Source organism: Monodon monoceros, unplaced genomic scaffold (assembly GCF_005190385.1).
Source record: "Monodon monoceros isolate NGI ecotype Baffin Bay Population unplaced genomic scaffold, NGI_Narwhal_1 Super_Scaffold_20, whole genome shotgun sequence".
Lineage (NCBI taxonomy): Eukaryota > Metazoa > Chordata > Mammalia > Artiodactyla > Monodontidae > Monodon > Monodon monoceros.
Genome location: NW_021703777.1, coordinates 37014072 through 37030075, shown reverse-complemented (window position 1 = coordinate 37030075; position 16004 = coordinate 37014072). Strand labels below are relative to the sequence as shown.

At 36.6% G+C, this 16004-nt stretch overlaps 1 protein-coding gene across 6 annotated transcripts in view; it reads left to right on the top strand.

Annotated features, from left to right (window-relative positions):
• The window catches only part of ARHGAP24 (Rho GTPase activating protein 24), a 518868-nt gene that overhangs the window by 223704 nt on the left and 279160 nt on the right, over positions 1 to 16004 (top strand). For all 6 annotated transcript variants that reach the window (XM_029234798.1, XM_029234801.1, XM_029234799.1 and 3 more), the window contains one exon: positions 10773 to 10860. In XM_029234798.1, coding sequence (XP_029090631.1) covers positions 10773 to 10860 — 88 coding nt within the window. The remainder of the gene's footprint in view (positions 1 to 10772; positions 10861 to 16004) is intronic.

Genomic DNA, 16004 nt, shown 5'->3' with positions numbered 1-16004 from the left:
CATAGCTTATTTATTTTACACATAGTAGTTCGTACCACTTAGTCCCCTACCCCTGTGCTGCTTCTCTCCCCTGCCCTCTCCCCACTGATAGCCACTAATTTGTTCTCTGTATCTATGAGCCTGCTTCTGTTTTGTTATATTCATTCATGTGTTTTATTTTTTGGATTCCACATATAAGTGATAACATGCAGTATTTGTCTTTCTCTGTCTCATTTATTTCACTAAGCATTACCCTCCAGGTCCATCCATGTTGTTGCAAATGGCAAAATTTCATTCTTTTCTATGGCTGGGTAGTACTCCATTGTTTGTGTGTGTCTGTGTGTCTGTGTATATATGCAACATCTTTTTTATCCATTCATCTGTTGATGGGCGCTTAGGTTGCTTCCATATCTTGGCTATTGTAAATAATGATGCTGTGAACACTGGGGTGCATATATACAGATAACTACTTTGATTAGTGTCATGTATATTCTTCCCATGATTTTTTATGTGAATAAAGCCAAATACATATATATGTTCTTGTTATTATTTCTTTATTATTTAAAATATAGCATACTGAATGCTTATTTTTAAATTGAGCTATCCTTCTTTCTTTTTATAATACATCCCATAGAGAACTATTAATATATATATTCTCATATATATTCTTTAATAGATATAGCTTATTTTATTTTTTGTGGCTGCATAATATTCCATTACCCAGATATATCATCATTTATTTAACCAATTTTTCATTGATGGACACTTGAGTTGTTTCAAATCCTGTTATTACAAACAATGCTGTTTGTAAAGCAAGTGACCTTGCAAATAAGCCATTTCTTATGTGTGTGGGTGTGATAAATTGTACCAGTGTGCCCTCTGTATAAATTTTACCATTTTGCCCTCCTACCACCAGTGGATGAGAGTAATGTTTTCCTTAGCAACAGACTATGTTGTCAAACTTTTGTAATTTTGCAAAAGCATATTATCTTTACAAAAATAAATATCACACTGTATTTACAATTTCAGCACTGTATTTTAAGGATTACATAGAACATAATTAATTGTAGGTCAAAGAAGTAGAAGCATGCCAATAAAAATAGGTGTCCAATAAGTCAAAGGAGATTTTTCATTTTAAAGTTCAAAATGTAAAAAGCAACTGTGTGATTAAGTCCTACTTTGCCTTTTTCCTGTTAATGACTTTTTTCCTTTTAGTTGTACTTCTCAGTTTTAAGATTCAAATATATGGAAAGTTATTAAACCAACTATAAAATAATTTTACTTGGTTGTTAAAAAATTAGCATGATCACTTAATTCAGCATCCCAGATTATTTTGGTATTATAAATTTAGCTATTATACCGTTTCTTCCAAGGTTAAACCTAGGTCTTTTCCGCTTTACTTTTTAAACACACAAAGGGTTTATTAGTTGATTAAGATAAAGGATTAAATGAGAGTTTTAATTATTAACAACTTTCTGGTCCATTGATAATGGCTTATTGGACCTTTCTCTTTAGGGTTCCAGATTTTCCCATAATAAACATTATATAGCTATCACTGTTTTTGCTTTTTATATCTCTTTCATAATGAGACATAAACTCAAAAACATGTTTTTTTCTTTTCTCTTCTCCTCCCATAGACTTTGCTTCAAACTTTTGGCATTTATCACCCCCTGAGCAGCTGACATTTATTTTTCTAATTGAGAAATAATAATAAATGTGGTAAAATAGCATATACTGTTGGACATGAAATAAAAGGTCAAGGTCCTAGTAACCGGTTGAGAGGGGTTAGCTGTTGAACTTAGTCATTTCTGAATAAGGACTCTTACTTAACCTTGCCACAGATATTCCGTCCTGGAATCCCAGGACATGAAGTGACACTGGTTTAATCAATTCCTCCTATTGAGAGCAGAGGGTTGGATGAGGAGGGATTTTCTTTAGCTAACACCTATTTGAATGTCTTGCACACTGTGGATTCTCCCCTCAAATCACTGGCTAGTTAAAATTTAGGCACCACTTACCAGCACTTGAGAATTAGCAGTGGACTCCTTTCAAAATGTCAGCTGTTTATAAACTCCTCCCTAGGGGTCATTAGAAAGCTTGTTTCAAAGCCTTTATATGTATTTGTTTCCTTTGGCTACTGTAACAAATTACCACAAACTTGTTGGCTTAAAACAACAGAAATTTATTCTCTCACAGTTCTGGAGTCCAGAAAGTCCAAACTCAAGGTGTAGGCAGGGCCAAACTCCCTTCAGAGGCTCTAGGATGGAACTTTCCAGCTTCTGGTGACAGCATTTCTTGGTTTGCGACTGTGTCATTCCAGTCTTTGCCTCCCTTTTCTCATCACCCTCTCCTCTGTGTGTGCAACAGATCTCCCTGTGTCGAGCTCTTGTAAAGGCACTTGGCATTGTACTTAAGGTCCACACAGATAATTCAGGATAATTCTCTGTTAGGATCCTTAACTTAATCATATCTGCAGAGACCGTTTTCGCAATAGAATAACATTCCCAGGTTCCAGGGATTAGGACCTGATATCTTCTAGTGGCCAATATTCAGAGTATTGTACTATATTTAGATATGTTCTAGAACTATCTTCCACAGTACTTACCGCAAGGCAGTATAACTTTGAGACTCCAAAATGCTTATTCAACCCTGCCTTCTACTGTCATTCTTCTTTGTGTTAAAAATATGTTTGGGGCTTCCCTGGTGGCGCAGTGGTTGAGAGTCTGCCTGCCGATGCAGGAGACACGGATTCGGGTTCGTGCCCTGGTCTGGGAAGATCCCACATGCCGCGGAGCGGTTGGGCCCGTGAGCCATGGCTACTGAGCCTGCACGTCCGGAGCCTGTGCTCCGCAACGGGAGAGGCCACAACAGTGAGAGACCTGCGTACCACAAAAAAAAAAAAAGTTTGTATATTTTTCCTTAGTACACAGTAATACGTGCTCATTATTTTAACGTTTTTAAAAAATAAGAAAAACTTAGCAAAATAAAAATTATTTATGACCTGGCTATTCGAAGATAATCTATACTAACATTCCATTTTTTCTAAGCATTTTGGCATTCTCAACACATAGTACATACTAAATATATGTTTGATGAATAAACAGGTAAGTGAATGAATGAATAAATCACACTGCAGCTTTCTATCATATAAAAAATACTAGCTAAGGAAGTGGAGCTTGGATTTACAGAAGGTCAAATTGCATCTCTACACTTCACCAGCTGCACGCTACTCAACTTATTTATGCTTCAACCTTCCTTCTGTAAAGTGGACAGTGGTAATTTACCTCCACACATGGTATTCTAGAAGATTAAAATGTACATCAGAGTGCTGGCACACAGTAAGTCTCAGCAGATGGTTAGCTGTAATGATTCAAGATGGAAAAGGGGGATTTCACTCTGAAGGGAAGAATTTGGGGTAGAAATTGTTGGGGGATAGAGTTTGTGTCAACAGTTGGATATTTTTTCTTCCAATTACAATGTTTCAAAAATGGCATGGGGCACCTTAAGAAAGGTTGTGAGGTAGATGTTGTGGGAAAATTCTGGATGCCTGTGGTATCGCAAAGGGATTCATGTATTAGATAAGCATGAAAAAAGTAATTTCTAAGTTGTCTACCAATTTTGAGAGTGTAATTATAGAATTTTGGTTTTAGAATAATGTCTTCCTTTTTCCACATTTTCAATCTGTTTTTTCCCCTGTAGTCAAGGAATTTCTCCATTGTCCAATTAATTAAAAACATGTAGCTAGGATGATAATGTCTGAGTTTCCAGGGAGAATGTTCATTTAGAAGGACCCCATCAGAGAAGAAATTCAAGAACTTCCTCTGTTCTGTCCAGAGGGGGAGTTCACATGGGGCGAGGGATCCTTGTGTCTGAAAAGAAAGATTTAAAAGCTTTTAAATAAATTACATCAAAACATTGCACATATTTTTTTCTATCACAATTATTGCTATTCTGTTAGCCTCCTAGGGTCTGAACATATGTAATAATGTTATTCAAATGCTGTTTTAAAATTAGAGTGAACCCAGAATGACAATGCTTCTCAAGTTCTTAATTTGCAGTTTAGAATATAAAGCATCAAGATGAGACATCTGTATAGAGAATTTATTTCTATTTATTCAGTACTTATAAAACAGTTATGCTATTATGTTTATCATTGTTAATTTAAATAATAGTTTGGAAACATTAACACTGCTTAGGTCAGTGTTCCCCAAGCAGTTTGCACTGCAGAATTATTTTGGTAGGTCCTAAATTTGAACCAATTTGCAAGTCTCCCCTTCTCGTAATTCCTTAGAAGCACCCCAGAAATCAGTATAACTATTTCGGGGGCTAAGAAGAAACTCGATAACTATTTATAAACATTCTTCAAACTGCTTTAAGTAACAGTAATTGATTAGAAATAAGAACATGAATTGGGTTAATAATTAATACAAATAAGTATTTGGAATCTACTGTGCCAGTCTCTTTGCTAGGTGCTTCCTGAGCTTTATTTCCCTCATGTATAAAATGAGAGTCATGACACAGAGTCATGAGGCAAATTAATGATACTGTATAAGTAGAATATGCATTTGCTTAGCAAAGTAATATATGGTCAAGAAATGTTAGCAATCATCATTATCAATATCATTTTGCTTTGCTGTTTGTTATTATGATTGCTAATTAGAGGTTTATTTGTTTTAATCTAGTCTTACAGACATGATAGACTGACTTCAAATTTTCTAATTAGTTTACTTCCCTGTTCACTCAACTAGATGATAATACTAGCAGATGTATTTTGAACTTTTACTAGAATCATCCTATTATTTGGGGATTAGCAAAATATGGACCCAAAATATCTTGCAGACTTCTGGGATATAAGAAAGACTTTTTAAAATATTAAAAAGCAACTAAAAATACCATGTACCCAGCATTTTTCTACAAACTACACATATATTAGTTCACAGTTATAAAGTAGGTTCTATTTTTATCCCATTTTAAGGATGAACATGAAGAATAGAAAGGATAAATATCTTGCCTGAAGTCACTTGGTCAATCGGTGGGAGAGTGGGTATCTGAACCTAGGCAGTTTGACTCCAGAATAAATTTACTTAACCACTGACTTCATTGTCATTGGTAGATTGGGATATGGCTGGAGCACTTGTGGATACAATTTTATGTCCTTTAAAAGCATACAGTAACCTGTTTCCTTTTCATAACAGGGGCTTATCTGTAATAGGTTGGGTTTGGGGGTTTTTTTTCCCAATTTTCTGCCTACCCTGAGTGATTCTCAGATCCAGGAGTACAAGGACATTATTGGAATTTCTAACCATTACATTCTCTGTGCCTAAGACAGGGCCTGGCACATGCTAGGTGTTATTTAATAACTATTTGTTGAATGAATTAATGAAGTTACTTGATACAAAGAAGAAAGTCACACCGATCTACGATATTAAAACCTAATCTATTTTACTCTACTAAACATTGTTGAGTAATATTTATTTCACCTTGATATCATTTTCAAACCTCTAGTTTGAAAATACACATATATTGTCACATTAAAAATACACATATATTGTCAAGCTGAGACTTTGCATTGTTCCTTGTGATGCTCATGATCATTGTTCATGCTGGAAAAAAAAAATCTCATTATTGTGCTTATGAAACTAACAAAGCTACTGGATATGCATACATTTTTCCAGTCCAAATCCCAGAGAATAATATCACCATGCTTACTTTCAACAACATCTAGTCTTACCCCAATATCTTGTGGTTTTGGCTCAATGATCTGATATTAACTAAAGATGAGCTGCTTTTCTAATAGCAATTTTAGCTGAAAGCAAAATACTAGTATGGTTCTGAATTATGTTTCTTTTGCCAACTCTTAGTTGTCAACTATAAAAAAAAGAATTTAGCATATTATTCCATTTTGAAGTTGTAAAGATGCTTTATAAAAGGGATATTCCCTATAGGGGAGAAAAATAAGTGTAATTCCATTCTGAATATGCTGATTAACTATTGCCATATAATTATTGCCATATGTAGTGAACTGTCAAAAAGAGTACATCCCCTTTCTTGTACTTGAGCCTCTTCTCTCTGATCATCCAAAATTTGCAGTGAGGTATATTGAACATCATGGGTTAATATGCCCTTTCTTAAAAAACTCAAGAATATTTGCACCCTGGATGTTTTGTCACTAAAGATCCCCAGCAAGAAATTGATGGCTCTACCTCAAAAGGTGTAATTGAAGAGTGTGTGGTAAAGAAATTATTTAAAATTTGTTGGAAAGGTTACTGGAAACCGAAAGGATAGTGAAAAAGCTCTGGGGCTAAAAAGAGGGAGGAACCCATTACCACTCTGGTCTACTGGCACCTGCAGAAGCCTGAAGGTCTAGGAGTTGTGGACTAAGATAGTCAATGCAACTAGGGTCAAATTGCTGCCTAGCATGGAGGGAGAGTTATCTTGGCTTGACTCTGGTGGCTTTCTGACTTCCTGCTGTGGCCTCGAAACCAACCTGAAGCCAGAGGTCAAGAGAGCCTGGTTTATGCAATTTGTAGAGATTAGTCTTCTAGGGTACAGAATAGAGTGATGGGTTGATAGAAGATCTGGAGGGCAAATAAGGAATACCCAGCATAGCTACTAACAAAAAATTAAAGAATTGAGTTTGGGCTCAAGAACATGGGCCTCATGGAGCTTGAATCTTCCTAATTTCCCATTTCTAACAAGAGGCATCAACTTTCTTTCAGATATACAGAAGAGAAAAACTGAAGTCATCTTGACTCTTCCTTCTTCATTCCCTGAGTTAAAGATATGACCAGTTTCTTTCATATTTCCTCAAAATAGATCTCTAATAATTCATCTCTAATGCAAATTTATGCCATTTCTACTGCTGACAACTTTATGTCTTGACTTTGCTCTCTTATGTCAAATTAATTGCTTTGTGGTAACAAACTTCTAAGAGGTGGTATTTTTAAATCTCCTGCTTTGCTCAAGAACCTACTCTGGTTCTCAGCTGTCATGGACATCAAGTGCAACGTCCTCTGCCTAGTGTTCGACTTCCCACAGCATGTCCTCAACATCACCAAGAAACCTTGCTTCCTAACTATTCCTCCACATGAATCTTCTCCTTAGTCTAACGTGCTCTGCACATACGGTTCTAATTACTGTTTTGCTGATACTACGTCCTCCATTTGGGAAGATTACCCCTAGCTCGCTAAATCTTAAAACCTTAAACTACTTTAAAAACCATTTTCTTCATATTATCTTTCGAACTAATCAGACTGCCTTTATGGCACTCTCTTCTTAAACTTTTATTTTATATATATATATTTTTTTTCAACCTACTTTGACACTCACTTGTTCAACAGTTATATACTGTTATTCTTCTATTGAGAGTAGAGTTTATTTCTTTCAAATACCTCACATCACCTGAGATAGTTCTAGAAATATTATCTGACATATGGTAGTGTCTCAATACATTATGTTTTAATCAGATGAGGTACTTGAATTGTATTTGTTTATTAGTTGTTTGTTTGGTTAGTTAGTTTAGGGCAACTCTGGAAGAATTAACCAAACCCACACAAACAGTGCATACTTTTTGACTACTAATTTCTCTTGTAGGTATTTGTCCTAAAGAATAAGTTAAGGAGAAGCTCAAAGGTTTAACTTCATGGATGTTCATGGAAATGTTATATGTAATAACAGTTACAAAAAATCATAAACACTTTACAATAATAAAGGATGTGATAGTATGCATATTCGAGGAAGTAATGTACTATGCTATACAGCTTTTTAAAATGATGTAGATTATTAAACTGACATAATAACAATATATGACTTAAGTTTTGAAGCAGATAATAAATATTTTGACTACTATTTTTGTAAAAATTACTGTATATGTTAATACACACATATACATAAATACATACCAATATGGATAGGTGCATATGGTGTTAATATTGGTTATCCTATGGTGGTGGGTAAATTATAGATTTTTGTTTGTTTATGTGCATTTTCTGACAATATATACACTGCAAAATAATTAGAAGATAACTATCACAATTAACACCCTTCTTTTAGTTATAGATATTAACTGCTTTGTTTGTATACAAGGTGATCAAGTTAGTTGTTTCAATTAAATGACTTTATTTTACTTACTGAATGACTTAATGAACTAACCACAGAAAAGGTTTGGCAATTGCAGTATACCCTGCCCTAAATATTGCCTCCTGATAAGTAAACTATTATTTTTACAACACAATTTGTTTGGAAAACTGTCAAAATATAAATATAATGTCAAATTTGAAAATGAAAATGATAATTTCAGCCAGAAGTAGCTATTTCTCATCTACAAAAAAGACAACAAAGGATAGCATTACTCTGCCTTTTAATTATCAAGTGAAGTTGATTGGGATTTCATAGAGGGGAATAGTTTATGTAGAAGAGTGGCTTGAATTCAACTTATAGGACATATGTACAGTTTAAGATCCTAAATAGAGCCTGAAGACAGAATTAAATATGTCATACGTGTATACATACAAACATACATGCATGCAGAAATGAATGTTGTGTCTATCTAGAAGGTTAGATGGTATGTTCTAAAACTGAGCTAAATCACACCTTTAATTATTTCACAAAAGCACTTCAGGAAGTAAAGTAAACTAGTAATTGAAACAACTGATTTTATTACTCTATATAAACCTCTCTATAAATGGTCTTAATTATAATGAATATTTTCAAAGTCTTAGTAATCTTTTAAATTATTTAAAAAATACCAGTAAGTAGAATGGAATCCATAGGCAAGAGGACACTAGATATGATGAGAAGTAGGAAATTTTACTTCCTGGAGGAGGAAAACAAAGGCAGTACCTCCAACACCTCACCTTGTAAGGTGCAGACAGATGGGGAGGTACCCTTCTAACCTCTAATTCCTTAGGTTTTAGTTAGGGAGTGCTATGCTTTATCACTCTAAGCCCAGAAGGAGGGACAAATATAATGACGATAATATTCTCTGCCAAACCAGGCAGAATGAAAGTTGTGTAAAATATTATTTGAGCTAAATATTGCTTAAAGCTGGGAAAATGGACAATATAATATAGTGGATAAGAGTATAGGCTTTTGAATCCAGCGTGCTTGGTTTTGAATACTGGGTTTACTGTACTAACAGTACGCATTCACTCAGCAATACCTTTTTTAAACATTAACCTTATGCCAGGTGAAGTGCTAGGCTTTGGCAGTAGCTTAGGGTAAAAAACACGCATTATGGGCTTCCCTGGTGGCGCAGTGGTTGAGAGTCCACCTGCCGATGCAGGGGACACGGGTTCGTGCCCCGGTCCGGGAAGATCCCACATGCTGCGGAGCGGCTGAGCCCGTGAGCCATGGCCGCTGAGCCTGCGCGTCCGGATCCTGTGCTCTGCAACGGGAGAGGCCACAACAATGAGAGGCCCGCGTACCGCAAAAAAAAAAAGAAAAAAAAAAAGAAAACAACAACAACAAAAAATCACACATTATATTTGCTCTTTTATAGTTTAATGATAGAGATAAACATTAATTAAATAATCTTACAAATAACATAATTGCATACACTAGTAAATCAGTCTAAGGAAAATTCAGGAAGCTATGCAAGTATATTTTAGATATAGTCAATCTGAAAAATTGGTATAAAACAGCCAGAGAAAGAATGTAGTTCTAAGGTAAATGAGAGCATGATGCCATTTATAGAAGGGCAATTGACTAGATCATAGGAAGCATTGAAAGTGTAAGAGTGGGAAAATTAGTTTAGAGGTATAGGTGGAGCCAGACCTCCCAGAGCTTTATTCTAAGACAAAGGAAAGCCATTGGAGATTTTCAAGCAGGAAAGTTGCAAGATCAAATTTCTGTTTCTAAAGATCACTCTGACCACCTTAAGGAAAAAGAATGGATTAAAAGATGTTCCAGTATTGAGGGGAATTTAATGAATGGGTATTTGAAACATTCCAGATAAGGAGACAACAGTCTCTTGGACTAGGGCTTGGTGGTGGTAAAGTTACAGTAGAATAAAGATAATGACTGCTACGTTTCTGGCTTTTGCAACTGATTGCAAGATGGTGCTGAGTTAGGGAATACATAAATAGGACCTGAATTAATTGCATTTTAATTTGACTAAGTTTAGTTTAAGATGCTTTTGAGATATCCAAATGGAAACGTCAAATAAGCTCAAATAATGGAAATAATGTCAAATAATGGAAATAGATTCAGTGTAGACAACTCTTTGCTAGGGAAGGAAAAAAAATGAAACGAGAACTGGAGTGGGAGGTGGAGTCAAAGTAACTTTTTAAATAGGATTGACTTTTAAATATGTCTCTGTGCTGATGAAAATGATGCACTAAAGAGAAGAAAATCCAACAGAAAAGAGAGGGGATAATCAAGAGAAGGCTATGGCAGCATTGGCTAACTTATTGAATGTCTCTGCCTTGGTTTTCACAGCTATAAAATGGGGGAAAATAATACCTACCTTATAAGATTATTCTAGCAAGTAATATTATGTTGGTTGAATGCTCAGTAAAAATTTTCAGCACACAGAATACATTTAATAAATTGGTGCTTAAAATGAACTCAGCATCTAACACAGTGTTTTGTATATATTAGGTGCTCAACAAATATTTGTTAAATGTTGAATGAATATGATGCTGTTACATGATTTTGGACTAGATGGGAATATAAATGAGTCTGATGCATATTACTGTATCCTGGGTTACAGATGCACCTTGAATATTCACTGATGATGATGATATTCAATATTTGCCATCTGATAATGATGTTTGGGACATTTGTGTTCACAGGGTACTATTTTTCTGCCTGGAAATAAAGTCCTTGAACATCCCTGCAATGAAGAGAGCCCAGGGAAATTCCTTTTTGAAGTAGTTCCAGGTAAGATATTTTTCTGGTTTGATTCAACTATTGCCATTCCATGTTGGTAAAGGTGAAGACAGGTCAGACAGCCTCTATTTTTCTTGAGTCATGGCTAAGAACATTAATTTGACGAGGCAAGGGTCAACATTGGTTAGTATTTACACAGATAATGATTCCAGGTTTGTACACTGGTACAAATGAACACATGTACACACATACATGTGTCCACATGACTATTGGATTTCCATTTGTCCATGAGACTCCAGAGCTGACCAGAAGTCATGACACAGCACTTGTTAGGGACTATTGGAGACAAAGGTAATTTTACAGTGCTCTTGTGGCATGAAATTTGACTAGGTGTTCCAGGTAGAATGCCTTGTCCAGCTGATTCACTGTCATATTTTCTTACAAAACTGCATCTTTTTTTTTTTCGCGGTACGCGGGCCCCTCACTGCCGTGGCCTCTCCCGTCGCGGAGCACAGGCTCCGGACGCGCAGGCTCAGCGGCCATGGCTCACGGGCCCAGCCGCTCCGCGGCATGTGGGATCTTCCCGGACTGGGGCACGAACCCGTGTCCCCTGCATCAGCAGACGGACTCTCAACCACTGCGCCACCAGGGAAGCCCCAAAACTGCATCTTTAAGGAGCCTTTGTTATAAAAACAAAACAAAAGCCCTCCTTAAATAACTGACCAAGGATTGCAGTTCTGTACCTCATCTTCATTCACAACCAACCACTTCCACATGTTTGGCTGGTAGCATTGAGACTGTCTCTGCCAAGTCATCAGATCCTGCAGTTACATTTCTTCAACATCTGTTCATTTTTTTTAGTCATCTGCATCCACCCCTCTCAGAATACCTGATCTCCACTTAAGTCTTTGACTCACCCAGCAACACACTTTTCAAGGCTGTGATCTACTTCTTTGATCAGTTCATTAGCCCTTCTTTAATACTTGGTGTAAGAAAAAGGGAGTTAGGAACCTGGTTTTCATAGCTTTGGCTCTGACTGACCCAGTTAATGTGATATTAACATTGACTTAATCACAGCCTAGGGTGAGTGTGAATTTATTTGGTTGACTAATATGTAATGCATATCAATAATGCCAGTACAAAGGCAGTCAATAAAACATTTTCCCCAGATTTATAAATGCTAAGAATCTAAAATGTGAAAGCATATTTTTTTCCCCTCAATGAAAACAGCTGTAGCTCTGGGTTCATCTGGCTCACAATGGAATCCATGACTAAATGTTAATTAATGCAGCTGAAGTGCAGAAAGCTTAGTCGGATGCATCGTGTTGTTTCCCCCCAGGGAGAACATATTGTAGGAAACCTGAATCCTGTTTGCTCTATTAAAATCTTTTTATACTTACTTCTTGGTGGAATACCCTATATGGAACCAAATTCCAGATGTTTCAAAGTCTTTGAAGTATCAGTAGAGGAAATTTCTTTCACTGTTTATTCTCAGACATTAGGCCTGTGGGCTTTGAAATGAGCATGGTATTAAACTGACAGCTTTGATTCTGTATCTTCAATAACACTAAAGGTCCACTTTCCCATGCAAGTCTACTAAATGTGTAGAGATTTCACTTTTTGGGGAAGATGTTCTGATATACTGTAGGTAGATATTGTCAAGACTGTTCTCAGAAGAGCTGTGTCTTCAAGCCCATGAAATCACAAAGCTTCCCCTCCAAGGTTGCAGTTCTTGGGTATGTGTTTCGAGTGCAATGCATATGATATAATGGCTTTTAATGAGCAAAGCTTAAGGGGTTTACGACTGTATGCTGTAGAATCTGAAGATTGTCATTCCAAAAAAAAATTTCTTTTTTTTCAAGGAAGTTCAGGTTGGCTGCAATAATTATGGAAATAAACATATCAATACTATGCCCATAGCTCATTTGAAAAGATGCTTTCTGAATCATTAATACAATATGTAGTAGCTTCTAAATTAGGTTTTATAATTCTGAATCATCTTATGGAGTGACAAGAGAACTGTGCCAAATGCTTCTTTAAAGAGAGAATTGGAAAAACACAATGGCTGCATTGAGAATCCAGTGTTTGAGCCATGAATCTTGGTCATCGGGGTTTTTGGTGTGTCCCTAACATTAGGATGGAATTTCCAGGCAAATGTTTCTGTATTTGTATGAGGATGTGAGGATTGGTATCACATGATTTTAACGAATTTTCGCAAAATCAAGATTACTTAGGGCTTTTTGCACCAGAAACTCTGGTTGGAAAGGCTGGGGCAAGGCATCTGCATGTGGCACCCTGTGAGCAAGTGAAGCTAAACTAAGAACAAAGGAAAATAGGACTTTTCATTCCTGGCCCTGCTTCACCTGTATACATGGGTGAACCCATGTTGTGCAGCAGAACTAGAAAGAAACACTTATCCTTCCAGAAACACCAGCCATGTGGCTGACAGTGTCTTGGTGCTCTGGCCTGGTGTCAGGCCTTAGCCTCTGAAGTGGGAGAGCCAATTTCAGGACATTGGACCACCAGAGACATCCCGGCCCCATGTAATATCAATCAGCGAGACCTCTCACAGAGATCACCATCTCAACGCTAAGACCCAGCTCCACCCAATGGCCAGCAAGCTCCAGTGCTGGATGCCCCATGCCAAACGACTAGCAAGACAGGAACACAACCCCACCCATTAGCAGAGAGGCTGCCTAAAATCATAATAAGTTCACAGACACCCAAACACACACCACACGAGGCAGCCCTGCCCACCATAAAAACAAGATCCAGCCCCACCCACCAGAACACAGGCACCAGTCCTCTCCACCAGGAAGCCTACACAAGCCACTGAAACAACCTCACCCACTGGGGGCAGACACCAAACAACGGGGACTACAAACCTGCAGCCTGCGAAAAGGAGACCCCAAACACAGTAAGTTAAACAAAATGAGAAGACAGAGAAATATGCAGCAGATGAAGGAGCGAGGTAAAAACCCACCAGACCAAACACATGAAGAGGAAATAGGCAGTCTACCTGAAAAATAATTCAGAGTAATGATAGTAAAGATGATCCAAAGTCTTGGAAACAGAATGGAGAAAATACAAGAAATATTTAACAAGGACCTAGAAGAACTAAAGAGCAAACAAAAAATGATGAACAACACAATAAATGAAATTAAAAATTCTCTGGAAGGAATCAATAGGAGAATAATTGAGGCAGAAAAACGGATAAGTGACCTGGAAGATGAAATAGTGGAAATAACTACTGCAGAGCAGAATAAAGAAAAACAAATGAAAAGAATTGAGGACAGTCTCAGAGACTTCTGGAATAACATTAAATGCACCAACATTCAAATTATAGGGGTCCCAGAAGAAGAAGAGAAAAAGAAAGGGTCTGAGAAAATATTTGAAGAGATTATAGTTCAAAACTTCCCTAATGTGGGAAAGGAAATAGTCAACAAAGTCCAGGACGTGCAGAGAGTCCCATACAGAATAAATCCAAGGAGAAGCAAACTATTAAATAAACTATGAAAAATTAAATACAAGAAAAAATATTAAAAGCAGCAAGGGAAAAGCAACAAATAACATACAAGGGAATCCCCATAAGGTTAACAGCTGATCGTTCAGCAGAAACTCTGCAAGACAGAAGGGAGTGGCAGGACATATTTAAGTGATGAAAGGCAAAAACCTACAACCAAGATTACTCTACCCAGCAAGGATCTCATTCAGATTCAATGGAGTAATTGAAAACCTTACAGACAAGCAAAAGCTAAGAGAATTCAGCACCACCAAACCAGCTTTACAACAAATGCTAAAGGAACTTCTCTAGGCAGGAAACACAAGAGAAGGAGAAGACCTACAAAAACAAACCCAAAACAATTGGAAAATGGGAATAGGAACATACATATTGATAATTAACTTAAATGTAAATGGATTAAATGCTCCAACCAAAAGACATAGATGGCTGAGTGAATACAAAAACAAGACCCGTATATATGCTGTCAACAAGGACCAGCTTCAGACCTGGGGACACATACAGACTGAAAGTTAGGGGACCGAAAAACAGATTCCATGCAAATGGAAATCAAAAGAAAGCTAGTGGAGCAATTCTCATATCAGACAAAATAGACTTTAAAATAAAGACTATTACAAGACACAGAGAAGGACTCTACATAATGATCAAGGGATCGATCCAAGAAGAAGATATAACAATTGTAAATATTTATGCACTCAACATAGGAGCACCTCAATACATAAGGCAAATACTAACAGCCATAAGAGGGGAAATCGACAATAACACATACATAGTAGGGGACTTTAACGCCCCACTTTCACCAATGGACAGATCATCCAAGATGAAAATAAATAAGGAAACACAAGCTTTAAATGACACATTAGACAAGATGGACTTAATTGATATTTATAGGACATTCCATTCAAAAACAGCAGAATATACTTTCTTCTCAAGTCCTCATGGAACATTCTCCAGGATAGATCATATCTTGGGCCACAAATCAAGCCTTGGTAAATTTAAGAAAATTGAAATTGTATCAAGTATCTTTTCCGACCACAACGCGACGAGACTAGATATCAATTACAGGAAAAAAACTGTAAAAAATACAAACACATGGAGGCTAAACAATACACTACTATATAACCAAGAGACCACTGAAGAAATCAAAGAGGAAATCAAAAAACGCCTAGAAAAAACTGACAATGAAAACACGACGACCGAAAACCTATGGGATGCAGCAAAAGCAGGTCTAAGGGGGGAGTTTATAGCAATACAATCCCACCTTAAGAAACAAGAAACATCTCAAATAAACAACTTAACCTTACACCTAAAGCAATTAGAGAAAGAAGAACAAAAAAATCCAAAGTTAGCAAAAGGAAAGGAATCATAAAGATCAGATCGGAAATAAATGAAAAAGAAATGAAGAAAACAATAACAAAGATCAGTAAAACTAAAAGCTGGTTCTTTGAGAAGATAAACAAAATTGATTAACCATTAGCCAGACTCATCAAGAAAAAATGGGAGAAGACTCTAATAACCAGAATTAGAAATGAAAGTGGAGAAGTAACAACTGACACTGCAGAAATACAAAAGATCATGAGAGATTACTACAAGCAACTCTATGCCAATAAAATGGAAAACGTGGAAGAATGGACAAATTCTTAGAAAAGTACAACCTTCCAAGACAGAACCAGGA